The sequence below is a fragment of the Miniopterus schreibersii genome (genome assembly GCF_964146895.1).
Source record: "Miniopterus schreibersii genome assembly, chromosome: 1".
Taxonomy (NCBI): Eukaryota; Metazoa; Chordata; class Mammalia; order Chiroptera; family Miniopteridae; genus Miniopterus; species Miniopterus schreibersii.
Genome location: NC_138101.1, coordinates 139935628 through 139949348, shown reverse-complemented (window position 1 = coordinate 139949348; position 13721 = coordinate 139935628). Strand labels below are relative to the sequence as shown.

Below are 13721 nucleotides of genomic sequence, written 5' to 3'. Positions count from 1 at the left end.
GAGCCCGCTGGATGCACTTGACCGGGAGGAGGTCGCCCTCCTTGCCCTCCTGTCTTCCCCCTGCCTCTGGGTTCGCTGCAGCCCCAGCACAGCTAAGACCGCACCTGGGACCCGGCGTCCCTGAGTCCTTCCAAGGGACAAGCAGCGGCGGGCTCCTGTGAGCCTCTCAGGTACAAAATGAACGGAGCGCTAACGGCACGGCTAGTATTTTAAAAGAAGCAAGCGATGTAGATAACTTATTAAACATGTTTGTTAAGACTTACATCTTTATTAATATTTCCAAGCTCACCAATTCAACATTGTAAAAGTCATTATGTTTTGTCAACACAATGGCAAATATTTTGCTAACTGTGTTTCTGGGCATACATTAATCTTTAACCTCCCAAAAAATAGGTTTATAAGGACTTTATTGATGTTTTACTTTAGACTGAAATTTGATTTGCTGCATAAAAAGTGACTAGATTAAAGTGAACAAATACAAACTCTCCTTTATTTTGCTTATTGAAAATCGCCCTGGGTTTATTTCTGGTACACTTCATTCATTCAAAGCTGACTATCTCTAATGCCTAAATTATTTGTGTTATATAATTATGTGGTATAAAATGCAGATAAAAAGCAGTGTACCAAATGTACTTTTAAAAAATTTTACTCATAAAAATACTATCACACACACTGACAAGTAGCCACGTTTAAAAATAAACTCCTGTTGAGGCTGGCACCGGCTTCGGCATCTCCCGGGCCCCCAAGCCAATGGGCGAGTGTGATTTCCAGACACAATGTAACTAAAACTTTCAAATGAGATAAATGAAAAATGTTTGGTGCTCAAGTATTATAAAAAGAGGAAATTCTCATCAAGTATATTTTTCAGCTTGGCTCGGGGCCACGCAAGTCAGGAAGCCGTACAGACTGGACCAAACAGGCCACGGCACAGGCTGCCCAAGGGTGCCCTGAGCCCTGCAGGTGAGGCGCACAGACCGTGGGGCCTCAGCGCTGCTGGGTCGTGCTAACGATTCCGGGAGGCCCCGCGATGCTGGGTACCCGAGTGCGGGAGGGAGAGAGAATACACGGAGTTTAGGGAAGAATAAGAGGGCGGTCTGGGAACTGGGAGGGGGACGGAAAAATCACACCTTTCAGTCTCCGCGTTTTTCCTTTCGTCAAGGAGAAACCATCCCGAAGGAAGGGAGATGATGACCATCTATAAACCAACTGCTTGACAGAGGCGGAACCGCTGATCACGAGTGGGCTGCGTCTGTGGTTCTTGGCTGTTCACATCAGCAGGGATGAAGGAAAACAGAAACTCTCGGTGTGTTTGTCTAAAGAGGTAGTGGTGTGACCACGGGCGGCAGGAGTTCAGCCGGAGTTCAGGGCAGATGTGGCCAGGAGTTGCTGCTGCAGGGAAGCGAAATTGCTTCCGGAGTCGCCTCTTCCTCCCAGCTTCTCTTCTGGGACCCGCGGGGTCAAGCTGGGCTGTGGCACAAGGTGACGATGTCCGAGGGGAAGCAGGCTTTGAGCATGATGCCCCTCTCCCGGTTACAGTCCAGCTCCTGGATGAAGCCGTACCAATAGATGACCAGGCCCGGCCCAAACCTGCAAAAACACGGGGAAACAATATACAGGGACAGGATCAACAGCGTTCCAAACACAGTCCTCTCTGAAGCACTGACACTATGATTAGACGGCGTTATCGCAAAGTGTTTTTATTTTCGTTGCTATATTATGACCGAAAGGAGCTGAACTTATACCAAACAGCTAATTTAATACAAGTATTACCACCTGGGGCAAATTTATTACCTTTCTCTCAAGGAAGCTGGAGCACGTCGGGGACATGCACCACCCTGGTTACCGTTCAGGAGGTGCTGTGAGCCCGGGCTGATGTGACTCCCGAGCCGGTGGAGGGTACAGCGAGTCCACACAGTGAGGAGCGGGGAGCCACGGGCTTGGGATTTTTAGTCTCCTAACATTTAGGGGTGCTCTTAAAAATTAAACTTGGCTATTTTCAATGGAGGGAAAAGTAATTACAAAGAGAGAAATAATTTAAAAAATGGAACAGCTCGATGTCCTCCTCTGGCTACAATGTCCTATCAGTAGGAGCAAAAGTCTCCTCTGTCACCCTTTTCAGTCTTTAAAAAAAAAAAATCCATAGGACAATGGGGACCCCTCACAGAGGCCTTCTCCCGGACCCTCCGTTCTCTGCATCGGCCCCTCTCTAAGCGCAAACGCGACGTGGAATTTGGTTGTAGGTTCTTACCATGAAGGGGAGGAACAATGGCACACAGACTTGTGACAAAGAATAGACAGATGCAGGCTTAAAACCTCAGTGTTTCTGAATGGTGCCTCCGAATCACCTCGCATTTGGGTCAGGGGCAGACTCAGGAAGTGGCCCCACAGACTCCCTTACCCATCAGGAAGCGGAGACCTCCAGGCTGGGTTCATAGAGATGTAATCACTATCAATCACCGGGCACAGAGATGTTTTGCACACCAGTTTCACGTTTTTCCTACTGAAGGTACTTAATTAAAGGGCAGCACTACTTTTGGTGTCATGTTGCAGGAATTTTACAGTGAAATCATAAATTATGAATGCTGGGTTAGTAAAAGGATGTCTAAAAACAGAACTGCTTTCTGTATTCTGACATTACAGCAGGCAGAGCCGCGCTAGGCCAAAAAGCTCTTTCCTCCCATGATTTATTATATGCGGTGGCGTACTTGCCAAAACTAACAGTACAGGATGGGCTGTGAGATACTGTATGCACAGGAACCAGTTCAGCTGGATGTCACGGCGTGGTTTATTTGGGGATTCACATCAGTAGAGGAGCCAAGTTGGATGCAAGATTAATCAAAACTTTTTGCACCCCCTCCATGCAAGGACAGAACCATGAGATGGAAACTCATCAACGGAACTTGTTCTAGGGGACACGGGAGCTACACTGGATGAGACGCCCTGGAGCAGCAGGCCCTGTGACATTGACCTGAATTCAGGGCTGGCTGCAGATGCTCTCTTCCCCCTCAGTATCGCCCAGGAAGCTCCCCTGGGAGTCAGAAGGGTCAGACTACCTTGGCACGGGGTGTGCGGGCTCAGTGCTCAAATGCACACAAGGGGAGCTCACACCTGGATGAGAACTTGCTTCTATTTAACGGAGGGTTGCTTAGTAACTCTTAATCACAAACATTTGTCTGCAACTGCAACACAGAAGATCTGGTATCTTTATTTTACAAAAAAGCTCTGTGATTGTTATCAAATGATCTCAGATCTGTCAAAACAAGTCTGGAAACAGCAGAAAGACCTGTGATTCTCAGGACCAGATCTGAAAAGTCTCAAGCCTTCCTATCAACAGAGCAGCCCTGGATCATAGCCTCGACAGACCGAGCATTAAGCTTAGCACATTCCTCCTTCATATTAGGCAGCCATTCCGGAGACCAAGATGTTCTCTAGAAAGGCACTGATACTTTTACAAAGGGAGAAAAAATAGATGATTTAAACAGTCATGGAAAGGAACAAAGAAATGTATGGGGGTCATAAACAACAAGCCCAGTGTTTTAAAGATTTAATAAAACAAAAACACACATTACTAGCACTGAGAGAGCAAGAGCAGCCTGTACTTTGGCTGAGCAGCTAAATCATAAGCCAAAGGATACGGAACATGACGGCTCTTTACAAAAATGGCATTTTCTAGGCAGAAAAGCCAGGCTGGGGAACACCTCAGTGACTGAGAAAATGGACTCCTTTTACTTGTGAGGCAACAGATGGAATATGCAACTCAAAAAGGTATTTGCAAGATCGTGAATCTGCACATTTCACTCGGTGGCTCACTACCAGGGCCCCCGGAGGCAGTGACATGGGCCTGAGAGTTATTACCAGTGTATATGACTAGGGACTCATAATGAGACCCTACCATGTATCTAAGTGTTTATTTCTCAGCTTTTGGGCGGAATTATATTAACTTAGGTACTACTAGCTCTCTCATGTGGCTCAAAAGCTCTGACTGAAAATTCATGCTTAATTAATTAAAGACAAGGAAAGATAACCACCCTTTGTGAATGGAGACCGGTAGATGGAGGCTTTCAAATTATGTGGCCTTTGAGTGAGAAAAGTAATAGGAACTTTAGAGGGCGACAACTTTGGAAATTTAATGATAGGACATATCTGGCCTCGTTCCCGATGCCCACTTGAGTACATTTTTGAGCTTTCTCCAACTTGGGATCCAGAGATTATAAGATGCTGGCAAGATAACCTTTTAGCAACTTATCCATTTCTAAAGAGGCTGACCAACATTAAGAAATTTTATATGATTAATTCCTTGGTTATCTAAACTAACAGAAGGGAACATTTTGGTTGACAATTGGAAAAACCAAGGAAGTCAACTCTAGTGTTCTCTTCTGAAAAGGTGTAAAACAGAGAGAAAATGACCTACGAAATTTTTATGTAGGTCAAGTACATGCTTGTGGGTTGAGTGATTTCACCTTTCGGATGCCTATTCCCATTTATTGTGGCACTACTGGGCAAGAGTGAGATCGCTGGGAAGGCAAACATAACCTTTGTGACCAATAAAAATCAAAGAAACTGTTAATGGCATTTAAAAGAAAGCAGTCCCTGGGCTGAGGGAATGTGCGAAGCAGAAGGTTGGTCTGCTCCCGGGATCGCAGCCCCCCCACCTGCCCGGGGACATGCAGTAACGGGATGTATACGGATATCTGAATTGGTTCTGTAAACACATTGCGAGGTTAACTATAACTTTAATGTTACTATACTCATGGTCAAGTAATAAGATCAAAGACTCCAAATGGATTTTACAAACTCCTGTGGAGCAGACACTGGAATGTGAGTGACTTTTGAACAAGCAATTTTGCCTGCAAATAAAATACCACCAAATTAGCAAAAATAACAAATACCTCTTGGGAAAAAATGGGAGGTGAAAGTCAGGAGCCATGACAGACCCTGAGGGTATGAAGGATGAAGTTCCATGTAAATAACGACAACCTTATAAATGTGTTTCTCTTGTTTCCTTTCATTTTAAAGTATTTAAAGACGTTAAATAGGAGGCTGTGGGATGAAAGCTGGGTACCCTTTTGTGTGTTTTGTGCACATCTGTCTCCCAGAGATTGTCTCCCTGTTTCACCATTTGTGTCTCTGCTATCTGGTGACCCTGTTGGGATAAACTGCCTTGCAGATTAGTGACATTTCTGTGACTGAATCTATAAAATCAAGGCTGGGATTTTATCAGTTAAAAAAAAAATGGAGCCAACACATAAAAATTGGGAGTTTTTACACAAAATCCTGCATATTTACTTTCTCTTGAGAAATGAATTGATAAGGCAACAACCAGTTGGGGCTGAGTCATGGCTGCCCCCTTTGGGCATGACATATGTTCTCAGGTTTGCCACAGTCCTCACTGCTCTCTGTTACTCCCCAACGTGGAGGCTCAGTGCCAGGTGCCATTGTCATCATGGTTGCACTATAGGTTTTCTTTAATTGTAGAGACCTACTTCTTCATCCTCGCTTCTCTGTCAAATTTGGGAAAGCAAACACAACCTTAGAGGTTTCATGTTTCAAGAAAGAAAGGGAAGGGAACACTTTTTTTTAATGTCCCACCTACTCTGCTCATTTTTGTTGCCCACCTGTTCCCTGTGGGCACTGGAGTCTTGGCCCTGCCTCGAGAGCTAACTCAGAGGTTCCCAAGCTTGGGTCAGAGACCCTTGAGTGGTTGTGAAGAGACTGCAAAACATCCTTCAGCACACGACTATCTTCAGGGGGGAAAAAAAAAAAAGATGTATCTTGTCCTCTTTTAGAAATATAGATGATAAAACAGAATTCACCATAGCTTTCAGTCATTATATATTTTCTAAGTAGATGGAATCTAAAAGCACAGCTATATAGTTAGCAAAAAATTCGTTTCATTTGTTTTAGAGATTTTCAAATTTGGAGAGATTGGGGGCCACTGTTCTATTTGGTTTGGTCGCCTTTTCTGGATGAATGTGTTAGACAGAGGTGAACGGCATAAATGGAGGAGATTCTATGATATGGGTAATATGAAAGATGTGTGAAAATACTTAGTGAACTGGTAACTAACCTGTCCCTGCACATAAGGTTCATTTTTACAGTAAAAAATGAGCCAGAAGAATAGACAGATCCTGCACCAGGTCCCATTTAGAACTCGCTCTACTGAAAGCAGCCTCGCCAGTGCTGCCCGTAGGAAGGGAGGCAGAGAAGAGAAGCATCCGACTAACCCGGGCAGCTGCAGTAACGAAAGACCCACGGCGGTCCTGGGGCTGAGTCCTTTCTGAGTTGCAACTGAGAGTGGCAGAGAGACACTGTGCTGGGCTGACCTCTAAGATGATCCTGCCTCTTGGGACTCATGCTCTTGTTTAATCCCCTCCCTTTGAGTGACTTTCTTCTAACATAAACGATACAGAAAAAGTGATAGGGTGTCACTGTGATTAGGGTACAAAAGACTGTGACTAGCGTCTATCGGACACACTCTTGCCTTCTAGGCTTGCGTATACCTTGATGAGGCAGACTGCCCTTTGGGAGAGGCCCACACGGCAAGGAACTGAGGGTGGCCTGTGGTCAACAGCCAGCGAGGAACTGTGTCCCTTCGTCCAACATCTCGCGAGGAACTGAATCTTGCCAACAACCTGAGGGAGCTTGAGAGTGGAGCTTTCCTGTCAAACCTTCAGATAAGACCACGCACCCTGGGCCGGTATCTTGAATGCAGCCCATGAGAGACGACGGTAAAGAGGGGCTCCAGCTAAGCTATGCCCACATTCCCAACTCACAGAAAAACCGAGATAACAAAAGTGTGTAATTTTAAGTCATTAGTTTTGTGGTAATTTGTTTTACGGCAATAGATAAAACTAACATATATACTGCAGACTTGAGTAATTATGGAGAGTCCTGTTGGCTACGGATCGGATTTTTTTTTTTCCAGTTATAGTTGCACTCAGTTGAAAGCAGAAGGGGTTACTGAATGAGATTATTAATGAGCGGCATCTCTCCATCAAGGCAAACCAGTTATGAAGTAGGTCTGCGCTTCTACACTAACAGAACTTCTTGGCTCCTTAGACTACACACCAACACCCCTCCCTGCTGCCTATCTAGGGCACTGGGGCTACCTAAAAATGTAAAGAAATCCTATATAGAATGAAGAATCCTGTTTTCTCTAGTGCTGTGGTTTGGTCATTAAATTTGATTACCGAGATTTTGAAGCTGCAACTTTGAAGGGGGTGAAGATAGGGTGCGGGAGGCTGGTTTCAGGCAGAACACTGTGCCATTTAAGGACTGCTGACAGCCCGGAGGAGACACTGAAAAAGCCCCCAACTGTGGCAATCCAAGACTGTTTGGTATTGGGGCTCATGGACTCTGTCAATCTCAACAGGTGCTAAGTACAGTCTTGGAAAAATAAATCCCGGTTACATTTCGTTAAGACAGGCAGTGCAATGTGTAATATATTTTTAAAAGATTGTCACCAAGAATGTTTTAAAAATGGTACTTCAGTGAGTAAATTCTTAGTTTTCCAGAAAAATGTAGCTATCCTCAGATAGTCTCTGAAGATGTCAGACTATAAATGTTGGACAGAATGTGGTATAAGTTAGAAATCGTCTTTCAGTCCAAGGTTTTCTATAGCTCCCTGAGAAACTCAGAGGCACAGATAGGAAATTTGGGGCCCCAGATTCAGAGAGGACTTCCTTTTTCTTTCTTAACTATAAAAAAAAATACTCCCCCCTTCCTTGCCACACCTCTACACGATCCTGTAAGACAGGAATTATTTGGATGATATTTTAAAACTTAACTTGCTATTGTTAGGACTTTTCCTTGAGGCACCCTCTTCAGGGAGTGCTAAAATGAAAGGTAAGTGCAGGCATGTAGAGATTCCCAATCACAGTGTTGGAGAGCATTTTGCTAAGTTACCCCAATAAGAAACTCCCTGGTTGGTTTCCTGAGGCCTAGTTAGCTTCTATGTCTCCACAGATTTCAAAAGGCCTTTGACCAGACATTATGTCTATAAAGATGTTATCTAAATACATATAAAATTATTTCAATAACCAACAACAAAGAGGCAACTAACATTTATAGCACACTTATGTGACAGGCAATGATTCAGGCACTTTTACATGTGCAGTCTCATTTGAAAGTCACAAGCACCCTATGATGGGGGTCACTATGATCATTCCCATTTTACAGATGAAAAAACTGAGGCACAGAAAGGGACAGCCTTTGAACCTAAGCAGTCTGGGGCTCTAGGGCTTGTACTTTTAACCATGACACTAATACTGTCTGTCACTATGCCTTGTATTTACACAGCAGTTTATAACAGTCACTCAGTGTTGAAACATATTTACAACACCTGGAAAAGAGAGAAGAGCAGGAGCCCAGAAGGCAGGCGACTAATCAAAAGCCCAGTCAGTGTATGAGTTGGGATTCACCTGTCTATGGGGAATAATTTTTCAGGTACTAAGTCAATAGTTACACACTAGAAAGTTTCTCTAGTCACTCATTTCGATTTAGGTGTCACCACGTTTAGGAAGCATATGGCAAAGCAACTTACAATTCGGGTAGAAGAGCTGAGAATTATAGAATCACTGCATCAAGTTCAGAGAAGAGAAATGTTTCCCGCTACAAGAGGATTCAGAAGTTATGGGACAGAATCTAAACATGAGGAGAGAGGAGTAAATCCAGAACACTGCAGCAGCCTGTTCACATTAATGGAAATGAACAGCTGGAATAAGTTACGACGAAAACCGGGGGACGCGCTGGTCGAAGTGAGCGTGTCAGCTAGAACCAGAAAAGCTTCAGACTTGCTGAACAGGGCTGAGACAGGGAACCCAAAGGCCCATTTTTGCTCCTAAAATACCTCTAGTATGAAGATGTATCTTAATGTTTGTGGCATTAATTTGACTTATCTATGTTTTCAGCTCTATAAGAAAAATCACTACCTTAAAAAAAAATTGGTATGATTTTTATATCTTTTTTGGTTTCATAATATGAAGGTGAAGGGTGGGGGGGGGGGCGGTTCATATACTATTATACAATTTTCTTTTCCACATAGAATAAGGGAAACTCATGAAATTGATATAATACTTCTCAATGAGCTGAATTACCATGTTTACATAGAGGATTCTCAATACACCAGGGTTCTACAACATTAATCTGGATCAAGTCAACCAAACAATTTTCAATTGAAATAACAAGAGGACTATGGGATGATTTTAATTCTTGTTCACAAGGATCTTCATCAAACAATTAAAAAAAATCCCTAGTTATATTGATTCAAATCTTTGTCTCTAATTCAAATTATTTTAAATTCATAGACAAACAGAAAACTTCTTTTCCTAAACAGGAATAGCATACACACACGCGCGCACACACACACACACACACATACACACACACACACACACACAGATATTTTCTTTTTCTTTCTCATTCCGAGTTGCTGTGTGGGGTCTGGGGTATCTTCTGAAGATGTGTACAGACATGTGGCTGTTGGAAGTCAATTGTTTCGCCATCAAAGACTTGCATGTGGTTTTTATGAAGAATGCATTCTCAAACACATAGTTCAGGACGAAGGAGAAATATAAAACATCTTGTAATTGTTTTAAAATAAACTCTTACACTGTTTATTTAGTTTTAATCTGCGTGTTGTAGATTGGTTATGCACTTGTTAATCACTGTTGTATGTATCTCTAGACAGAGTTGTAAATAACTTTTCAGTCCAAGCGAAATACGCCTGCACATGTTTACACGCAGGGTATGTGTGTATTTATGCCTGCGCGTAAATATGTGTACAGTAATAATAGATTAGTGATCATGTAATACGGCGTCTCGGGGTTCTGGCACTACGCTCAATTTAATACACAATGCAAATATTCTTTTTATTTCGTGGTATCTAGAGATGAAATAAAAATATAACTAGGTTGTTTTATTTACTTTCTTTTCTTGGCAGGTCTGTATTTATAAACGGAAAGGACTCAAGACAGAGAACTCCAGTTATGAGTATTCCCACTCAATTCATGGATCTTGATTATTAAAAATGCAACTCTCTTTGTAACATCAACTCACTGTATATAATTTTGAAAATAAAAAAGGAAAAATATATTATAAATACTGATTCACTTCAGGCCTGAATGCCACATAGAAAATAAACAGAAAATACATTATTTTGAAGAAAGTTTAAAATGTATATAAATACACAACTACAACCACCTGAAATTCTCCTTGGTGTTTATGTAACTTGGCATTTTCATTAAATTGCCTGGAAAAGTGTTTAATTTTCACTTTACTTGGTCCTGTGTTGGATAAACTTGGATGCCATACTTATAGTCTTTCTAGCCTATTGTAAATCTCTCCTCAGAAGAGAAAAACTGAGATGGGTGGAATAGAAAACAGGCAGAAGCTATTTAATCCGCTGCTTCCATAGCTGTTCTCTTTGAGAAACGCTTACTCCTGGCAGCGGGTCAGCACTTACCTATTAAGAAATAACAGACAAGCCTGCGCATCCATGCTTTTCCATTGCGGAAAGCACGAGTCACCAAAGAAAGGCTCCTCCCCTCCTGAAGTTGCTTTCAGCTCAAAGTTTAATAATTAGGAACAAGTCTATTCACATTTTAAGTGTGAAATACAAGTAATTAATTGAACAGACAAAATACCAAAAGGTTCAGAGCAAAAGAAAAATTAGAGCAATGACATGATATTCTAGAAGCCTTCCTAGACAAGTTGAGTTCTCAGCTAAGCTGCATTTATTCAGCCACCGACTGGCCGCCTCCTGTATGCCCCTGACTGGGGATCGAGCCCGCAGCCTGGGCTTGTGCCCTGACCGGGAATCGAACCTCGATCTCCTGGATCCCAGGTCGGTGTTCAACCGCTGAGCCACGCCCAGCAGGGGAGATGTTCATTTTTTTTGAGGAGAAAACAAAGAATGGAATTAGGGGGCCCTGAGAGAATAGAGGGATGTGGGGTGAGAAGCATATTGAGATTATTTCATTGTGAAATGAAGATGAGCTCTGTTTTTTTGTTTCAAATGAGGATGTATTAAGTGGACAGTACCAGTCCCCAAGTGGGAAAAAGAAATACCAAATGCAGTAAAGAAACTGAAACCCTAAAAGTCAGAAAGTCCCTAAGGTCATGTTTACTTTGAAAACACTCAAGTACTAAGGAGAGGGAACACTTCAGGAGGACTTTGGGTGCAAATCATATCCACCTGCCTAGAATTTACACTCCAGCCCTCCCCAAAGTTGGGGTAGTTTACAAAACTGGTTGTGTGAATTATTACATGTTTTCTCAGTTATTTCCCCAGGGAAACATGCCAAAGGCAAACCCATCATTTCCGCTGATTTAGTGTTTGATGCCAGAGAATTTATAATTGATATGACAACCATAATGAATAGTGATCGCGGAGCTGGCAAAGCCGGGGCCGACAGTGCGACAGTCCATTCTGGGTTTGCCAGTTTGTCTACCGTAGACTCGTTCTGATAAATTCGGACGTTGTGCCCAACCTTTTCACTTCCAACTTCCTGAATACCAGAAATTAGAAATGCTTTATAAAATAGAAAACATTTGATTATATAAATGTTGCTTAGTCTTTTTTTTTTTTAAGTCTTTTATTATTAGGTAGAGGGGGGATGGGTCTCCTTTTCCCTCGCTCAATTCTCCAAAGAGCACAGGGTAACCCAGAGTTCAGTGAGACGTTTATCTCAAGGCACAAAGAGATTTATGGGTTTTAGATAGATATATAAATGTCTGTTTAAAATAAAAAAAATTATTGGAATTTTCATCCTTGGCAAAGTCAAATAACTAAAGGATTAAGGCTGATACATGCTTGCCCTATAAATCTATCATTAACTAAATGTGACACAGTGCTTCAGGTATGTCAGATCCCAGCTTGCTCTGAATGGGTAGTTAAAATGTTCTCTTACTCACAATAAATACTTCCCAATAAGGAAAATCTCTTTGGCTAACCAACAAGGGCAAATCTCCCAATTTTACAGGTCCATGAAGGCAAATAATAGAAAGGAGGGGGTAGGGATTAGAAATGGGAACCATCGAGATCATTAGAAAGAAATGACCAAGTAACAGGAAAAAAAAAAAAGGTCCCTAGAAAGAAAGAAAATATGGGTAATCTGGCCTTACACTTCTAGAATGTAAGGTGCATGAGGGTGGCCTGCATTTCAGGGGCACCAAGGAACCGGCCAATGAATACTACAGAGCAGATGTAGGAACACACGAATGAAGGCCTCCACGGAGAGAGCCCCTGTTTTGGGAGAAGCTGCGAGTGCTAACACGCATTTGGAAAGAAGTATTTTGCTAACAATTGGTGACCACACAGGGAAGGAAAGGCATTTTTTTGAAGTGATAAAAGGAGCCTTAAACATATGCCCAAGTTACATGCTCTGAAGAGCTAGTCCCAGACATTTTGCATTTGGAATCTATGCTTTTTAGGTCATTACAGGAAAGATGATGTGGTTTAGAACCTGGTAGAAAATACAAGAGCTGTTCCTTGGGAGAGACACTATGGGTGACTGAGGTGTGACTGTCAGGTGGGCGGAAATGACAGCTCAGAAAAACTAAGTGGTTGGGAGCCAATAGCTGCACACAGGTGGCTCTCACATCCTTGAAATACAACCAATTTGGGTAGGCTTTTGTTTACAGTAGCTTTTCTCTAGAAGATAAGGTGGTAACAACATCAATCAAAATGAAGTACTGCCGGTCCTGGCCATATCTCAGCAGGTTCATCTGTTTTATTCCTCCCTTTCCAAATACCTTAAGGTGTTTAAGATGAGTGAAGAGATATCAAACTATTAAAGTGAACTGTATTTGTGTATGACACATGGATTTGCACTTGATGAACCACAAATACCATCCCCAGGTGCTTATATCATTCCCAGGTTCATCGCTTTAATTTGCAATAACACAAACTCTCCAAAACAATCTTTACGTCATTTTCAATGCTACTTTAAGAAAATGAGAATCTGATAGCTTCTATAGGTTGGTATACAGCTTTCAATTTATTTATACCCTGCCTTTCCCCCAAAGGGGCAGGTACAGTAAAAGAGCAAAACAGAAATAGAAAATTGAGCTCAGGAAAAGAAGTAGGCACATTTTCTTATTTTACTGTTACATTGATCTTTGAAGGTCAACTGTATAGTTACAAAACTTTAAATTTTAGCCCCAAAAGATCCCACCTGATTTTGTTTTTTAAAGGCGTTACTTGCTTAGTGCTAGATCTCCCCAATGAAGCTCTGAGCCAGGGAATTTTCCAGGTGATGAGGGAAACTGTTGAAGGAGTGAAAAGGCACCCTGGGCTTACCTCCGGGGATAGTTCCCAACAGGGCAATGAGGGGGCAGAGGACAGCTGACTGCCATGAGCAGACAGAGTTCAGCTGGTGGCCACCTGGAAACAGATTTCAGTGCTACACAGGGCCAGCAGGTCACCCCAGGCTAGGTTTGGGTTATGCTGAGGGTCCATGTGGTGGAAAATATGTCATCTTCAGATGGTGAGTCATTCTTCAGTTTGATCCCTTCTAACTACAACTGGAGTAAGGCATCTAGGAAGAGTGATGCCCTGCAGTTAACCCACTTCAGACTGAGGTCACCAGGATCCAAAGAATACTTGACTGACTTCCTCCAGATCTATCTGCCTGGCGCAGTCCCAGCCTTTGAAACTGGTAGAAGATGCAGAGGTTTTAATTACGATTTCTCCGAGGAAAGTCATACGGGGATACTAACAG

General features: G+C 42.5%; 1 protein-coding gene across 2 annotated transcripts in view; it reads right to left on the bottom strand.

Moving 5' to 3' along the window:
• Positions 1 to 232: 232 nt before the first annotated feature.
• The window catches only part of CDIN1 (CDAN1 interacting nuclease 1), a 202983-nt gene continuing 189494 nt past the window's right edge, over positions 233 to 13721 (bottom strand). The window contains exon 11 of one of the 2 annotated variants that reach the window (XM_081118390.1): positions 233 to 1587. In XM_081118390.1, the coding sequence (XP_080974516.1) occupies positions 1458 to 1587 (130 nt within the window). In that variant the 3' untranslated portion in view covers positions 233 to 1457. The remainder of the gene's footprint in view (positions 1588 to 13721) is intronic. The other variant, XM_081118389.1, reaches the window with a different exon arrangement.